Below are 15,627 nucleotides of genomic sequence, written 5' to 3'. Positions count from 1 at the left end.
TTGGAGAGAGTCCATTGGAAACTAGCTAGTATAATCACTTGATGTTCAGTTTCACATTATATGATCATGCCTGTATATTTTATAACAACTTCTATTGTGCTAATACTAAATATTATGCTATTGTTCTGCTACAAGGCAGATGCTGAACACTGACTGCACCCTCACCTGTATTATAGACATGCACTGATCATCTGTTTAAGTTCATGTATGTACTTATATACTTTTTGAACAATAATAATGTACATGACATTGTTCAGTTCACATAATTATGAAAACTGAATATGAAAGATTTGTACATAACAACAATAAACGAACGATATATTGCATACAAATTAACAATCACTACACTATACCAATACTATACACAGTGCTTGCATGTGTTCAAGTCTGAGAGAGGAACTGTATAAATACTAAGATAGTTATTGTTCGAACAATGCATGTGTCCACTTGTCTATGGTGTGGTAGTGATCCTAGTCTCAATCTCACTGGCAATGTCCCCCCGACCAAGAGCAGGAGATCTGAGAGCCTCAACGAGAGCGGACCAGGAGGGGGGAGGGTCGGTCTGGGTCAACCAGTGCTCCAGCATGCCAGTTAAACAAGCTCCAGCTACATGAGGATGGTTGTGCTGAATCTCCTGTGGGAAGAAAATCACAACATGATCAACTTATACTTACTCAATAGTCTAACCGACAAAATTATATAGAGCACATTAGGGACTTTTTGAAGGAAAATCCTCACATCTAATTTCCCCATCGTAACTCCCAACTGTTCTCCCAGACACTTCCATTTGGCTCTTGCTTCCCAGGTGGTCTCTCTCACCACCTTCAAGTGCTGGTCCACACTGAGTGGCTCTGTAGCAAGCAAGTCAAGCTGAAATCAATGCTATATTTATGTACAAACCTTTTTGGACAAATAAGTTTTGCTGATCCTGAGAGGGAATGGATGATTCACCATCTCTAGATACTCCCAACACATCCTGCTCGATTGATGACGAGGCACTTTAGTGCTCTAATGAGGGCCGACCAGGAGGGAGGAGGGGAGGGTCTCCTCACCCAGTGCTGCAACATGGCATGGAACCCAGCTTCTGCCGATGGGTGGTCACGCTCAATGACCTGGACATGACAACAATGTCTAAGTAATGAATATTCGCTCATGCATTACATGATTGTCACATTTCTACCTTTCTAGTTTTGTAGCCAATATCCAGCTGTATTGCCAGACTGTACCAGTCAGCAGTGATTGCAATGACTGCATTCTTCACTTTATCTAGTGGGAGCAAGTCTTCTCCTACATGTGGTGATGAACCATGAGGTCACAACTTGTAAATGAAAACATACAAACCTGTATTATCTGTAGCAGGAGGTTCTGGGAATACAGAGAGATCAACCTCGCTGTGAGCCACACCCGCTAGGTCCTGCATGCATTAGATCAAGTAATGTGTATATTAACTACAAATATACACATACAAACTATAATTATAAATATACACGAGAAAATGAGTTCCACTCACCAGAGGGTTTCTCCCAGTGAAGACGCTGTACTTGTTGAGAGTCTCCCTCAGACAGCTGTAAGTTCCCTCAGTCTCACTCCTCCACATCTCAAGGGCCTGGACCACCTCCTGTCTGGGACTAACTAGCGGAATTTTGGCAATGGAAGGGCTCAGAATTCTTCTGTACATGCGACTGTTTCGAACTACTTGATCCTGTTCTTCACTGTCAGGGTCAGAAATTTGGCTGGAAAAATATGAAATGAAAGCTGTGGAGATTTTCTCATCTTTCTTGGCATTCTTGTCACTGTGGATACACTGTATGGTGGTTTGATCCAGGCCAGCGTACGGCTCAAACTGTAAGAGATGCTTGAAGGCAAAGGCAACTTGTTGTGTTGATTTTATTGTGCCTCTGTTAGAGGAGACAGCTGCTGCAATATCTTTGATGTTGACCAATGGGAGGTCAGAGGGATTTTTCAGAGGATGCTTGACAACTTCATCTGGATCAATCACTGATTCAATCACATTCACATTGCGGCCAAAACATTCAACAGTCTCACGGATTGTGCTCACAATTCTGGAGCGATGAATAAAACCTTCAGGTCTAACTGTGTCTGAGCGCATTTTCAGAACAAGAGATCGGCCATTTTCAGCAAGCTCAAGGTGTGCGGTGATCCCATCATCGTTGCACCAGTAGATCCCATTCTTCCACACAGAGCAGAATCTTTGTAGGGAAGGGACATTGTGCAATATTTTGCTAGCAGGGGCAAGGCGGAACGTGAACACTATCCTCAGAATGAGGACCTGAAGGCAGCGAGGATCGAAAAACTCGGTATCTTGAGAGGTTTCAAGTATCCAACCAAAGTGGTACTTGATGCTTTGAGCGTCTTTCCAAGCTTGCTCAGGAGTTTCGATTCGAATGAGCCCTGGAAAGAAGAGGTATCGAGTGTCAGACTCAGGAACAGAAGAATCTCTGTCAGTGGAAGAAGCAATCTCCTTCGAAATGAAATCCAAGACTTGGATGTCTATAATTTCGAAGCACAGCTCTAAATGTGACATGTAGGCAATCAGCATCTCCGTGTCGAAGCCTTCGAATTCTTTTCTGAATTTCGACAAAGGCACCACTCCAGTACTTGAAGCTAGTTTGCAGTGCTGGCGGAAACTTTCAGGAGCAAACACGGTCCCAGTGACTCTGGACAGAAGTGTTGCTTGGTCAATCACTAAGAAAGACTTCTCTGGAGAGCTGTCATTGCGGAGAAACAAGAGGAGACCTCTTTTATGCAGCTGGTCACAGATCTCTACAAGGTGAGGGACGGTGCTGGGTATGAAAGAAAGAATATCTTGAGTGCGTTTTGACAGATCCTCGTTAAGATCGCTCTTAATTCTTTCGTAGACATTTCCCAATGACAATGCAAGGTCGTCTTTGAAGCTTTCGGCAAGATAAATGTAAAAAGTGTGAGCATTCAGGCTGATGGTTTCTGGAGAGCGGAGAATAGCAGAGCTTTTCTGAATCTGTTTTCTTGCTTTTGTCATATCATTCGAATCAGCAAAGCGGCAATCCATTGGAATGAACTCTTTGAACTCAAACTTTGGGAATTGCTTGATAATGGGGGCAAAGATGCTCTCTTTGGCTTGTGGATCTTCTCCCTTTTCCTTCACCTGGTCGGCATGGCTACCAACTACTATCACGTGTGCTTTACCTTTCAGATTGGTGCACTGGTTTTGGACGAGGGTCAACCAACGATACATGGAATCAATAATCGCCTGCTCACTTTCTACAAGATTAGCACAGAGGATAATGATGGGTGGTGAGGTTTGAACAGCATTCTCCAGAATGGCACAGTGGCTCGTGTAAAACTCTTTCTGGCCAGCAAAATCAAAATAGATGATTCTCCCAAACTCTTTCGTGTATATTTCGTATGGAATGATACCCACTGTCTTTGCATCGACACCGCCTACAGGTTTTTCCTTCTGTAGTTTAGACCAAAACCTTTTTGGGCTCAGAAAGGACTTCAACAGAGTGCTCTTCCCCACGCCACCATCACCAATGATGAGCACAGACAGAGGAAGGTGTGGGGGTCGCTCGGAGGAGAGCTTTCCGATGAGCTTGCTGTGTTCCTTGTAGACATTGGCAGCCTTGACTCCGTGTTTCAAGAGTAGCTTTATGATCTTAGGGTCGTTGGCCAAATCGAGAGGTGTCTTGCCTTTTTTGTCGGTCACATTCGGATCACTGTGGCATTCTGCCAATAAAAACTCCACTTTTGAATCATCGTCATGCTTTACGGCTAGTAATAGAAAACCTAAAATAGTACCAGAAGTTAGTGATGCATGGTAAATGTTAGTATAAACAACTATATAACTATACATGCACACAGTCTATAATTATATAATTACATTTCTACCCAACCACAACAGACTCAGGTATTGGGTATTGGGTGCACTCATTATAACTAGACGTAATAGCAAGGAATGAATTTAGTAACGTCCGTTATACTCGAGACGGCTATAGGATTGTCACTTCGTAATGTTTATATATAAACTTCATTTATACAATGCAAACTTCCAACATAAATGATGATACTCGGGTTAATAACTTTATCTAGTGTCTAGACTGTGATCCAGAAAAGGGGAACTTTTCCTCAATCCTCAATCTGTCCCATAGTATATGTATATCATGCTATAGGCTATAACTTATAGCGGGTAAACTTGGTGATTGGCGAATCATGGATTAAAAATTACCAATGGCATGCAATTAGCTTGATAGCCAGTCCCAGTACATCATTTTCACTTATAATAATTATGCCTGCAGCATTAAAAACTTCCAATAATAGAGCCAAACTTACAGCTACGGTATCAATAATAAAATGCAATTTAATAGTGCGATAAAACCAACAGGTCATTCATAGACAACCATGAACAAACTTTACTTTTTGTATCACAGTGATGAGTGATGGCGAGATACTTGACCACTTCCCAGTGTCCACTTTTGTAAGCCAGAGAGAGTGGGGTGTCACCAGCCTTGTTGACTAGCTCTGTGGAAGACCACCATCAACAACGTAACAGCACTGATAAACACTTACTATTTGGATCAACATGCTTGCTGATGATACTTGCTTTGACCATCTCCAGGTCACCACGGTAACACGCACTGGAAAGAGGAGTGTCTCCAGCCTCATTCACTGCCACTGTGGATACAAGCAAATTATGGATACTAGAAAAAAGTTAACTGCACATGCGTTGGTTTATGTATTGTACCCTCGTGAAAATACTCCCACCATTTTCTCTAAGAACTGTATAGGCACAAGAAGGGACTAAGCGTATTTTCCCAAACAGTGATATTTTACTCAAATATATATACCACGGCCTCATATCGAGGTGGCTATAATTATAGTATAATAATGTAGTGTTCTATTTCACTGATAGCAGTTACAACAGACAGTAGGTGACACAAAATACCATCATTAGAAAATTAATAACATGGTATAGGGAAAGTTAGTTTTGCTGAATATGTGAGAAGTATTCGTTGCTCATGATGTGATGGACACATTGTATAGGTCATACAAATTATTTCTAGAGAGTTGTATTATATCAAGTATACATTCTCTATACACAAGAAACAGAAAACCAATGAAGGCAAGGTATCCTGTAGACAATTGATATTGTTTGAAGACAAGTTCTGCTCTTGGTATACTATAGCAAAGAGTAGAGTCTAACCTTTGGTCTAACTAGCTACTCACTAAACTGCTTTCGAACATTTAGCTACTTGCTCAAACTCATCATTCTGGGTGGGTGTCTTATGCATTTCTACTTGAAATTGTGAGAGTATAAATGGAAGAAACACACAAACAAGATATATGGGTTGGTGGTGGATGGTGAAAGCAGGTTTAGTTGGCTTGAGCTCCAGCAGCACTTCTCCAAAGCAATTCTTGTGAGTGTGAAGGAGTCAATTGTACACATGCACGCTGGAACAGTCTTTGATATGAATTAACCTCCCACCAGAGGACAAAACTCTCAAACTGTCCTTTATTCGGAGGTTAGTCAACTAGTCTAAGACAGGAATAATTTGCCTCTGTGGCGTGGATTGCTGCTCCGACCGTGAAACCATATAGTTACGGAGTTACCCAAAGGTTTACATTTTAAGTGGACAACCAACTGATGAAAGGAAACTAAATCAAAACATCAAATATTTACAGCATGGGCTACTATTCTCAAATTAATGTTCGTGACATGGATTACAACTTTACCACGGAATACAGTTAGAGAATATTCACACAAATCACTAAAAAAATAACTAGAGCACTAAAGTGCAAACCCTCGGCTGGTGACATGATTATAAAAATACCAGAACAGTGATATAATACAGTGCATGTAGTGATGAATATCATGTATGACTTAACTGTCTAGCACAGCAACTCAGGAGCTAAACCAGATTAGGAGGCATGCTGAAATATTTGAGAACAGGGTTTTAGTGGTTCATAGATAGATATATGCACTGTGGACTAGGATCACAGCAAAGAAGCCTGGAGTCTCATGCAGAGAAGTATGGCTCCTTGAGTAGGATCCCAGAGTCAGCTAACAGAGACAAACCAGACACAATTTTCTAGCTTTCTATTGTATCAACCCTTTTCCACAAACACACAAAGCCAACAGTAATTATTGGCTTATGTTTCGAATAATAGCCTCATCTAGCTGGGCTACTGTAAGATCTTGATTTAAAGCGACACTTTTTAATAATTACGAAGCCAGAGGTCGCTTCTTTTGGAGGTTGAACAATTATATTGAGGCCCTGATGTCGCATATTTAGAGGGTCACATCTAATTGGAAGTAACTTTATAGAGTCTACTTGCCTCGATTTTAGGCCGCTCAAAAACACTGATTTTCCAGTGGACTACAATTGAGGCTAGGGAGTGGCTATATTTACCTCTATTTAAAACGCGACATAAAAAAATAATTGTCAACGCAGCTGTCATTCACTTTTAGAGGTCAAAAAATTGTTGAAGCTCATGGGTGTAGCATATTTGGAGGGTCACCTTAAATCGAGGTCTTACGGTAACTAATGTTTTAAATAATAGCCGCGTTTAGTAGTATATAAGCTTCTTAGGTTTAGCTCGTCTTTTCTGCGAAACAAAGACTTCTTTGCAAAATCTGCCAAATTTTAAGCCTTACTACAAGTTTCCCTACGTAGAAATTGTGATGCCTAAATCACAAGGTAAGCCAAACTGAGCGACAGACATACACATGGACACACAGACACACAGACACACAGACAGACTACTGTAACCGTGGCCGCCTACGCGCCTCGGATTAATAAGTTTATCTAGTGTCTTGACTGAGATCCAGAAAAGGGCAATCTATCCCATAGTATACATATCATGCTATAGGCTATAACTTATAGCGGGTAAACTTGGCGATTGATGAATCATGGATTAAAGTTTACCAATAGCATGCAATTAGCTTGATAGTCAGTCCCAGTACATCATTTGCACTTATAATAATTATACCTGCAGCATTAAAAACTGCCAATAATAGAGCCAAACTTACAGCTACGGTATCAATAATAAAATGCAATTTAATAGTGCGATAAAACCAACAGGTCATTCATTGACAACCATGAACAAACTTTACTTTTTGTATCACAGTGATGAGTGATGGCGAGATACTTGACCACTTCCCAGTGTCCACTTTTGTAGGCCAGAGAGAGTGGGGTGTAACCTGCCTTGTTGACTGTACCTGTACATGTATACGAGTGTACTGAGTGATGCAGCAATTAATGTACCATAATTATGTATACACCAATGCTTACTTTTAGGATCACAATGATGCTGGTTCACAAGATACTTGACTGTGTCCAAGTGGCCATTAGCACAGGCCAGAGAGAGTGGGGTGTCACCAGCACTGTTGACTGGCTCTGTGGAAGACCACCATCAACAATGTAACAGCACCGATAGACACTTACTATTTGGATCAACATGCTTGTTGATGAGAGCCTTGACCATCTCCAGGTGACCACGGGAACACTCAAGGGAGAGAGGAGTGTCTCCAGCCTTAGTTACTGCAACTGTGAATACAAGTAAATTGTGGACACTAGAAAAAAGTTAACAGCACATGCATTGGTCCATGTATCGTACCCTCGTGAAAATATACTCACCATTTTCTAAGAACTTTATAGGCACAAGAAGGGACTAAGTATATTTTCCCAAACAGTGAGATTTTACTCGAATATAATTATATGCGTCCATCAAATATATACCACGGCCTCATATCGAGGTGGCTATAATTGTAGTATTGTTCTATTTCACTGATAGCAGTTACCACAGACAGTGAGTGACACAAAATACAATCATTAGAAAATTAATAACATGGTAGGGAAAGTTAGTTTCGCTGAATACGTGAGAAGTATTCGTTGCGAATGATGTGATGAACATATTGTAGGTCATACAAATTATTTCTAGATAGTTGTACTATATCAAGTACATTCTCTACACAAGGAACAGCAAACCAATGAAGGCAAGGTATGAAGGCAAGGTATCATGTAGGCATTGATATTGTTTGGAGATATTTATAAGACAAGTTCTGCTCTTGGTACCAGCAAAGAGTATATAAAGTCTAACCTTTGGTCTAACTAGCTACTCACTATAAACTGCTTTGAACATTTAGCTACTTGCTCAAACTCATCATTCTGGGTGGGTGTCTTATGCAATTCTACTTGAAATTGTGAGAGTATAATATGGAAGAAACACGCAAACAAGATATAATAATGGGTTGGTGGTGGATGGTGAAAGCAGGTTGAGTTGGCATGAGCTCCAGCAGCACTTCTCCAAAGCAATTCTTGTGAGTGTGAAGGAGTCAATTGTACACATGCACGCTGGAACAGTCTTCGATATGAATTAACCTCCCACCAGAGGACAAAACTCTCAAACTGTCCTTTATTCGGAGGTTAGTCAACTAGTCTAAGACAGGAATAATTTGCCTCTGTGGCGTGGATTGCTGCTCCGACCGTGAAACCATATAGTTATGGAGTTACCCAAAGGTTTACATTTTAAGTGAACAACCAACTGATGAAAGGAAACTAAATCAAAACATACAGCATGGGCTACTATTCTCAAATTAATGCCATCACTAAAAATAACGAGTGTTGCAAGCGTGCGCTTGCTAATGCCTCTCGCCATGTTATGCTTTCGCTCGCTTTCTAAAAGACTTGTGTACATGCATATTGTTGTTGTAATTATGGTAGTGTTTTGTGCCTTACCAGGCCCTCAAGAAAAAGATGATTCTGCAAGGAGGATCTGGATCTGGATCTTAGATATTATTTTCTCACACGTGGGGAATGAGCGCGAATGCGCATTACATCCACAGGAATAATTAAAGGGTGTGTCCAAAGAGATCGAAGCGACTAAATACAGGAATATTCCAAACTTTGACCTTTCAATTTTATTACTCAACGATGGCTTCGCTTCCCGTGCATGATTATCAAGCTCATGAAGCTCATGAAAGCTCTGTTTCTCCTGGCTCTTGTCCAGTCATTCCATGGTTACCTATAGCCACTCAGTCTCTGACAAGTTTCTGGCGGTGGATGACACATCTGGTATTGAATGGAATGTAGTTTTTAGGGATCAAACTGTACTGATAATAGTGATATTATTATTCCATGACTGAGATTATGCCTTCACACTGTATACTGTGTATGTAGATCTATAAGCTTAATACTTCTTACTAAATGTTATAATATTAGTTTTGACTTTACCATACCAGGGGTGTAGTCAGGATTTGAGAGGGGGGGTGCTGGATGAATGGATTGTTCAAATTACCAGTGCGCTCTGCGCATTCGCCCCAACAGGGGGGGTCTGGGGGCACTCCCCCAGAAAATTTTTGTTGTTACATGCTCTGAGATTGATTCTAACACAATCTGGCTAAAGAAATTAGGGTATATATACTGCTGCTTTGAGGTACTGGTGGTTAAGCCACATCTTCAATTGAAGATGTCCTATAAAATGCATTGTTTTGAGTTGTGACAATAGAGCTCTAGTACTAGTACTCTCGATCTCATATCAGCTAGCTAGCTAGCTTAGCTAGTTAGTAAAAGGAACTTGTGGAGCAGAGTCTGAGGCCAGAGGGGGTGCTGGAGCACCCTCTGAATCCCTCTGGCTATGCCACTGCATACATACTCTTAAACTCGCTAGCTATAGCTACACTCACAGCCAGTAGCCTACTGGCTGCGACTCGACTCAGTCTCTTGCATGTATTACGTTGTAGGTGAATATGTAGATAGATAATGATTATAATTATCTGTTTATATCATTGTCATCAGTGGCGGATCCAGAGGGGGTTCTTTGGGTTCAATTGAACCCCCCTTTGAGAAAGAAGTGAGTGGGAGGCTCGTTAGCAAGTTGTTCTTATCTTACTAGCTTTCACATGCACTTCTCACTTACCTTTAGTCCTTGTTAGTGCTGCGAAGCTTTGTCTGTGCAGTTTCAGTGACTGTGAAGGTTAAAATTCTCCAGTGTGTATAGTGCATGCAGACTGCTTATAAAAAGTGATGACCCTTTTTTTTAGGAAAAATTTGGTCTGTTAATGCGCATGCTCACTGTTTCGAAGAAGTATGACCTTTTTTTTAGGTCCTTGATCCGCTCAGAACCCTGGAACCCCCCTTTCAAGAATTCTAGATCCGCCACTGTGTCATTGTCCTCGTGAGTGTATTGTTTTCATAGCACAGTTAATGTAACTGTTAATTATGATACGTGAAGGTCATGTGCATGAACGAACCCAAGTGATAAAATGTTGCTGATAACATACACTAGATCTATATCGCTCAATGTAGTCAATACCGATGACGAAGTTATTCCATGCAATTGTAGACAATCTATACATGTACTGTACTACATAGACTACTTGTGTTTTATTAAATACGCCCTTGGTACAACACAGAACGTACTCACCAATACTATAAAGCTTCAGTGAGAACACAGTACAACACACACATTATATTACAATACTATACCTTGTCTTGCAGCTAATTCCCACCAGGAGTGTATAATTATGAATACATTCATACTCCTGTTCCCACCTAATTTTCCACCTGAGTGAGTATGGAGACTGGTTTGCAGGCAATTACATCATTGGAATATTCCTGTATTAAGAGATCAATTTCACAAATGGCTACTAATGCTAGCTAGCTGTTTTAGGCTTTAGTTTGCTAATCCACGAATCAAAATCCAAGAGAACGTGGCTAAGAGCCTATAGAAGCTGTTAGTTTTCGTCGCATTGCAACCGTTGAGCAATTTGAGCAGTTACAGCTGGAATACACACACACAGAGACACACACACAGTCGTATCCCTCGTGCGGCTACGCCTCGAGGCATAACTAGAGCACTAAAGTGCAAACCCTCGGCTGGTGACATGACATGATTATAAATAAACCAAAAGAGTGATATAATACAGTGCATGTAGTGATGAATATCATGTATGACTGAATTAACTGTCTAGCACAGAAACTCAGGAGCTAAACCAGACTGGAGGCATGCTGAAACATTTGAGAACAGGGTTTTAGTGCACTACTGTGGACTAGGATCACAGCAATTATTGGCTAATGTTTTATAATAGCCACATCTAGCTTAAAGCGACACTTTTTTATAATTACGAAGCCAGAGGTCGCTTCTTTTGGAGGTTGAAAAATTATATTTAAGCCCTGATGTCGCATATTTAGAGGGTCGCATCTAATTGGAGGTAACTTTATAGAGTCTACTTGCCTCGATTTTAGGCCGCTTAAAATGGATGAAATCTTGCTCTTCAGCTTCAACTAGAGATCGTCTGCTATTTAAACATTGATTTTCCAGTGGGCTACAATCGAGCCAAGGGAGTGGCTATATTTACCTCTATTTAGAACGCGACATTAACAAATAATTGTCAACGCAGCTGTCGTTCACTTTTAGAGGTCAAAAAATTGCTGAAGCTCCTGGGTGTCACATATTTGGATGGTCACCTTAAATCGAGGTCTTACAGTAATTAATAGCCGCATTTAGTAGTACGCAAAAAGCTTCTTAGGTTTAGCTCGCCTTTTCTGCGGAATAAAGACTTTTTTGCAATACTGCAAAATATTAAGCCTTAGTTTTAATGCTAAAGTTTCCCTACGTACAAATTGTGATGCCTAAATCACCAGGTAAGCCAAACTGAGCGATAGACACACACACGGACACACAGACACACAGACAGACTACTGTAACCGAGGCCGCCTATACGTGCCTCGGGTTAATAACTTTATCTAGTGTTTTGACTGAGATCCAGAAAAGGGGAACTTTTCCTCAATCCTCAATCTGTCCCATAGTATATATATCATGCTATAGGCTATTACTTATAGCGGGTAAACTTGGTGATTGGCGAATCATGGATTAAGGATTACAAATGGCATGCAATTAGCTTGATAGTCAGTCCCAGTACATCATTTGCACTTATAATAATTATGCCTGCAGCATTAAAAACTGCCAATAATAGAGCCAAACTTACAGCTACGGTATCAAAATAATATGCAATTCATAGTGCGATAAAACCAACAGGTCATTCATTGACAACCATGAACAAACTTTACTTTTTGTATCACAATGATGAACGATGGCGAGATACTTGACCACTTCCCAGTGTCCACTTTTGTAGGCCAGAGAGAGTAGGGTGTCACCAGCCTTGTTGACTGTACCTGTACATGTACGAGTGTACTGAGTGATGCAGCAATTAGATGTACCATAATTTTGTACCAATGCTTACTTTTAGGATCACAATGATGCTGGTTCACAAGATACTTGACTGTGTCCAAGTGACCATTAGCACAGGCCAGAGAGAGTGGGGTGTCACCAGCCTTGTTGACTGTACCTGTACATGTACGTGTACTGAGTGATGCAGCAATTGATGTACCATAATTATGTACCAATGCTTACTTTTAGGATCACAATGATGCTGGTTCACAAGATACTTGACTGTGTCCAAGTGGCCATTAGCACAGGCCAGAGAGAGTGGGGTGTCACCAGCCTTGTTGACTGTACCTGTACATGTACGAGTGTACTGAGTGATGCAGTAATTGATGTATCATAATTATGTATATACCAATGCTTACTTTTAGGATCACAATGATGCTGGTTCACAAGATACTTAACTGTGTCCAAGTGGCCATTAGCACAGGCCAGAGAGAGTGGAGTGCCACCAGCCTTGTTGACTGGCTCTGTGGAAGACCACCATCAACAACGTAACAGCACTGATAAACACTTACTATTTGGATCAACATGCTTGTTGATGAGAGCCTTGACCATCTCCAGGTTACCACGGGAACACTCAAGGGAGAGAGGAGTGTCTCCAGCCTTATTCACTGCAACTGTGGATACAAGCAAATTGTGGACACTAGAAAAAAGTTAACAGCACATGCATTGGTTTATGTATCGTACCCTCATGAAAATACGCCCACATTATTTTCTAAGAAATTCATAGGCACAAGAAGGGACTAAACGTATTTTCCCAAACAGTGACATTTTATTCGAATATATATACGTCCATCATAATTATATATACCACGGCCTCATATCGAGGTGGCTATAATAATGTATTGTTCTGTTTCACTGATAGCAGTTACCATAGACAGTGAGTGACACAAATACAATCATTAAAAAATTAATAAGATGGTAGGGAAAGTTAGTTTTGCTGAATACGTTCACGTATTCGTTGCTCATGATGTGATGGACACAATGTAGGTCATAAAAATTATTTCTAGATAGTTGTATTATATCAAGTACATTCTCTATACACAAGGAACAGCAAACCAATCAAGGCAAGGAATCCTGTAGACGCAACTGATATAATTGTTTGTAGATAAGACAAATTCTGCTCTTGGTACCAGCAAAGAGAAGAATCTAACCTTTGGTCTAACTAGCTACTCACTAAACTGCTTTGAACATTTAGCTACTTGCTCAAACTCATCATTCTGGGTGGGTGCATGTCTTATGCAATTCTACTTGAAATTCTGAGAGTATATATAGTATGGAAGAAACACGCAAACAAGATATAATAATGGGTTGGTGGTGGATAGTGAAAGCATGCAGGTTGAGTTGGCATGAGCTCCAGCAGCATTTTTCCAAAGCAATTCTTGTGAGTGTGAAGGAGTCAATTGTACACATGCACGCTGGAACAGTCTTTGATATGAATTAACGTCCCACCAGAGGACAAAACTCTCAAACTGTCCTTTATTCGAAGGTTAGTCAACTAGTCTAAGACAGCCTCTGTGGTGTGGATTGCTGCTCCGACCGTGAAACCATATTATAGTTATCGAGTTACCCAAAGGTTTACATTTTAAGTGGACAACCAACTGATGAAAGGAAACTAAATCAAAACATCAAATATTTACAGCATGGGCTACTATTCTTAAATTAATGTTCGTGACATGGATTACAACTTTACCACGGAATACAGTTAAAGAATGTTCACAAAAATTAATGCCATCACTAAAAATAACTAGAGCACTAAAGTGCAAACCCTCGGCTGGTGACATGACATGATTATAAAGAAACCAGAAGAGTGATATAATACAGTGCATGTAGTGATGAATATCATGTATGACTGAATTAACTGTAGCACAGTAACTCAGGAGCTAAACCAGACTGGAGGCATGCTGAAACATTTGAAAACAGGGTTTTAGTGCACTGTGGACTAGGATCACAGCAATTATTGGCTTATGTTTCGAATAATAGCCGCATCTAGCTGGGCTACTGTAAGATCTCGGTTTAAATCAACACTTTTTAATAATTACGAAGCCAGAAGTCGGAGGTTGAAAAATTTTATTGAAGCCCTGGTGTCGCATATTTAGAGGGTCGCATCTAATTGGAGGTAACTTTATAGAGTCTACTTGCCTCGATTTTAGGCCGCTTAAAACACTGAGTTTCCAGTGGGCTACAATCGAGGCTAGGGATCGGAGTGGCTATATTTACCTCTATTTAGTGCTGATCACATGATCTCCAGCCAATCAGCTTATCTGAAAGTAGTCAGGTGACCATGGACTAAATAACTTAATCCACACTTAAGTGTGCTTTAAGTTGGTTTGTTAATGCACACTTTTTATCATAATACAAGCAGATTGAATCTGAATGTCATCATAATTATAATAATAATACAAGCAGATTGAATATGTACACAAGCAAAGCTGAAAAGTATGAATGTTATTGTTTCGACTTGTTTCATGTGTAGTAAGTGTACCGAATTGCTGACTTGACCATAGCATCGCTTTTTCGTCTGAAGAAATAGGTTCAGCTTGCTTCGAAGATGTACATACCTGTACCTAAGCCAGATCCATATAATCGTTTCATCAAAGGTGCTTCGAATATCAAAGCTTTCCAAAAGAGCAAACCAGATACTCATTGCCATAATTATAGTTTGTGCACAAAGTTTCCCATCCAGTAAGCCGGATCAGCTGGAGGCATATCCAGTAGTGGGATCGGGACTGTTGGTTAGCAGGAGAAATAAGTCGAGAACATGCCCAGTCAGTCCAGATAGCTTTAGATCGTATCTCCTTCTCCTTTGCATCAGTTACTGGATCTACAAATCTACTAAAACTTGCTATTACGTCTAGCTAGCTAGCTAGCCACCAGCAACTGCTTAAAAATGTAGCTAGATCTAGCTGCCACGAGGCTAGAGCTCACGTGACAGCACTAAATCCTTTAGAACACACCTAGCCAAGTCACGTGTTTTAATGCTGGTGCACTCGGATGGCCTCTCGGTTACGTAATGCACTCGGCTGCGCCTCGAGCACCACGTTAACCTCGAGGCCATCCTCGGCACGCAGATTAAAACACTTAATCTTGGCTAGGTGTGTTCTAAATAATACTTAGAACGCGACATTAAAAAATAATTGTCAACGCAGCTGTCGCTCACTTTTAGAGGTCAGAAAATTGCCGAAGCTCCTGGGTGTCGCCTTAAATCGAGGTCTTACGGTAATTAATGCTTCAAATAATAGCCGCGTTTAGTAGAGTACGCAAAAAGCTTCTTAGGGTTAGCTCGCCTTTTCTGCGAAACAAAGACTTCTTTGCAAAATCTGCCAAATTTTAAACCTTAGTTTTAATGCTACAAGTTTCCCTATGTACAAATTGTGATGCCTAAATCACCAGGTAAGACAA

General features: G+C 40.6%; 2 protein-coding genes across 2 annotated transcripts in view; both read right to left on the bottom strand.

Annotated features, from left to right (window-relative positions):
* Positions 1 to 15,627, bottom strand: part of LOC135335843 (uncharacterized) — a gene marked incomplete in the record, with an annotated part of 743,773 nt that overhangs the window by 547,900 nt on the left and 180,246 nt on the right.
* Positions 306 to 7,482, bottom strand: LOC135336333 (death-associated protein kinase 1-like). The gene is made up of 11 exons (XM_064532093.1): positions 7,443 to 7,482; positions 7,290 to 7,394; positions 7,112 to 7,216; positions 4,567 to 4,671; positions 4,414 to 4,518; positions 1,511 to 3,786; positions 1,342 to 1,414; positions 1,181 to 1,287; positions 901 to 1,112; positions 739 to 851; positions 306 to 634 (listed from the first exon to the last, which is right to left on the bottom strand). Exons 1-9 carry the CDS (start codon positions 7,480 to 7,482, stop codon positions 957 to 959), a joined length of 3,072 nt encoding a protein of 1,023 aa, XP_064388163.1. The 3' UTR covers positions 306 to 634; positions 739 to 851; positions 901 to 956.

This window comes from Halichondria panicea, chromosome 5 (assembly GCF_963675165.1).
Source record: "Halichondria panicea chromosome 5, odHalPani1.1, whole genome shotgun sequence".
Classification (NCBI taxonomy): domain Eukaryota; kingdom Metazoa; phylum Porifera; class Demospongiae; order Suberitida; family Halichondriidae; genus Halichondria; species Halichondria panicea.
Note: the sequence above shows the minus strand (reverse complement) of the source record. Positions and strands in the feature narration are given on the sequence as shown.

Coding starts and splice junctions, on each gene's coding strand:
- LOC135336333 (XM_064532093.1), bottom strand. CDS start 7,482: ATGGTCAAGGCTCTCATCAACAAGCATGTTGATCCAAATA. Junction 7,217..7,289: donor GCATCATTGTGATCCTAAAA/GTAAGCATTGGT, acceptor ATACATGTACAG/GTACAGTCAACAAGGCAGGT. Junction 1,415..1,510: donor TCACTGGGAGAAACCCTCTG/GTGAGTGGAACT, acceptor TAATGCATGCAG/GACCTAGCGGGTGTGGCTCA.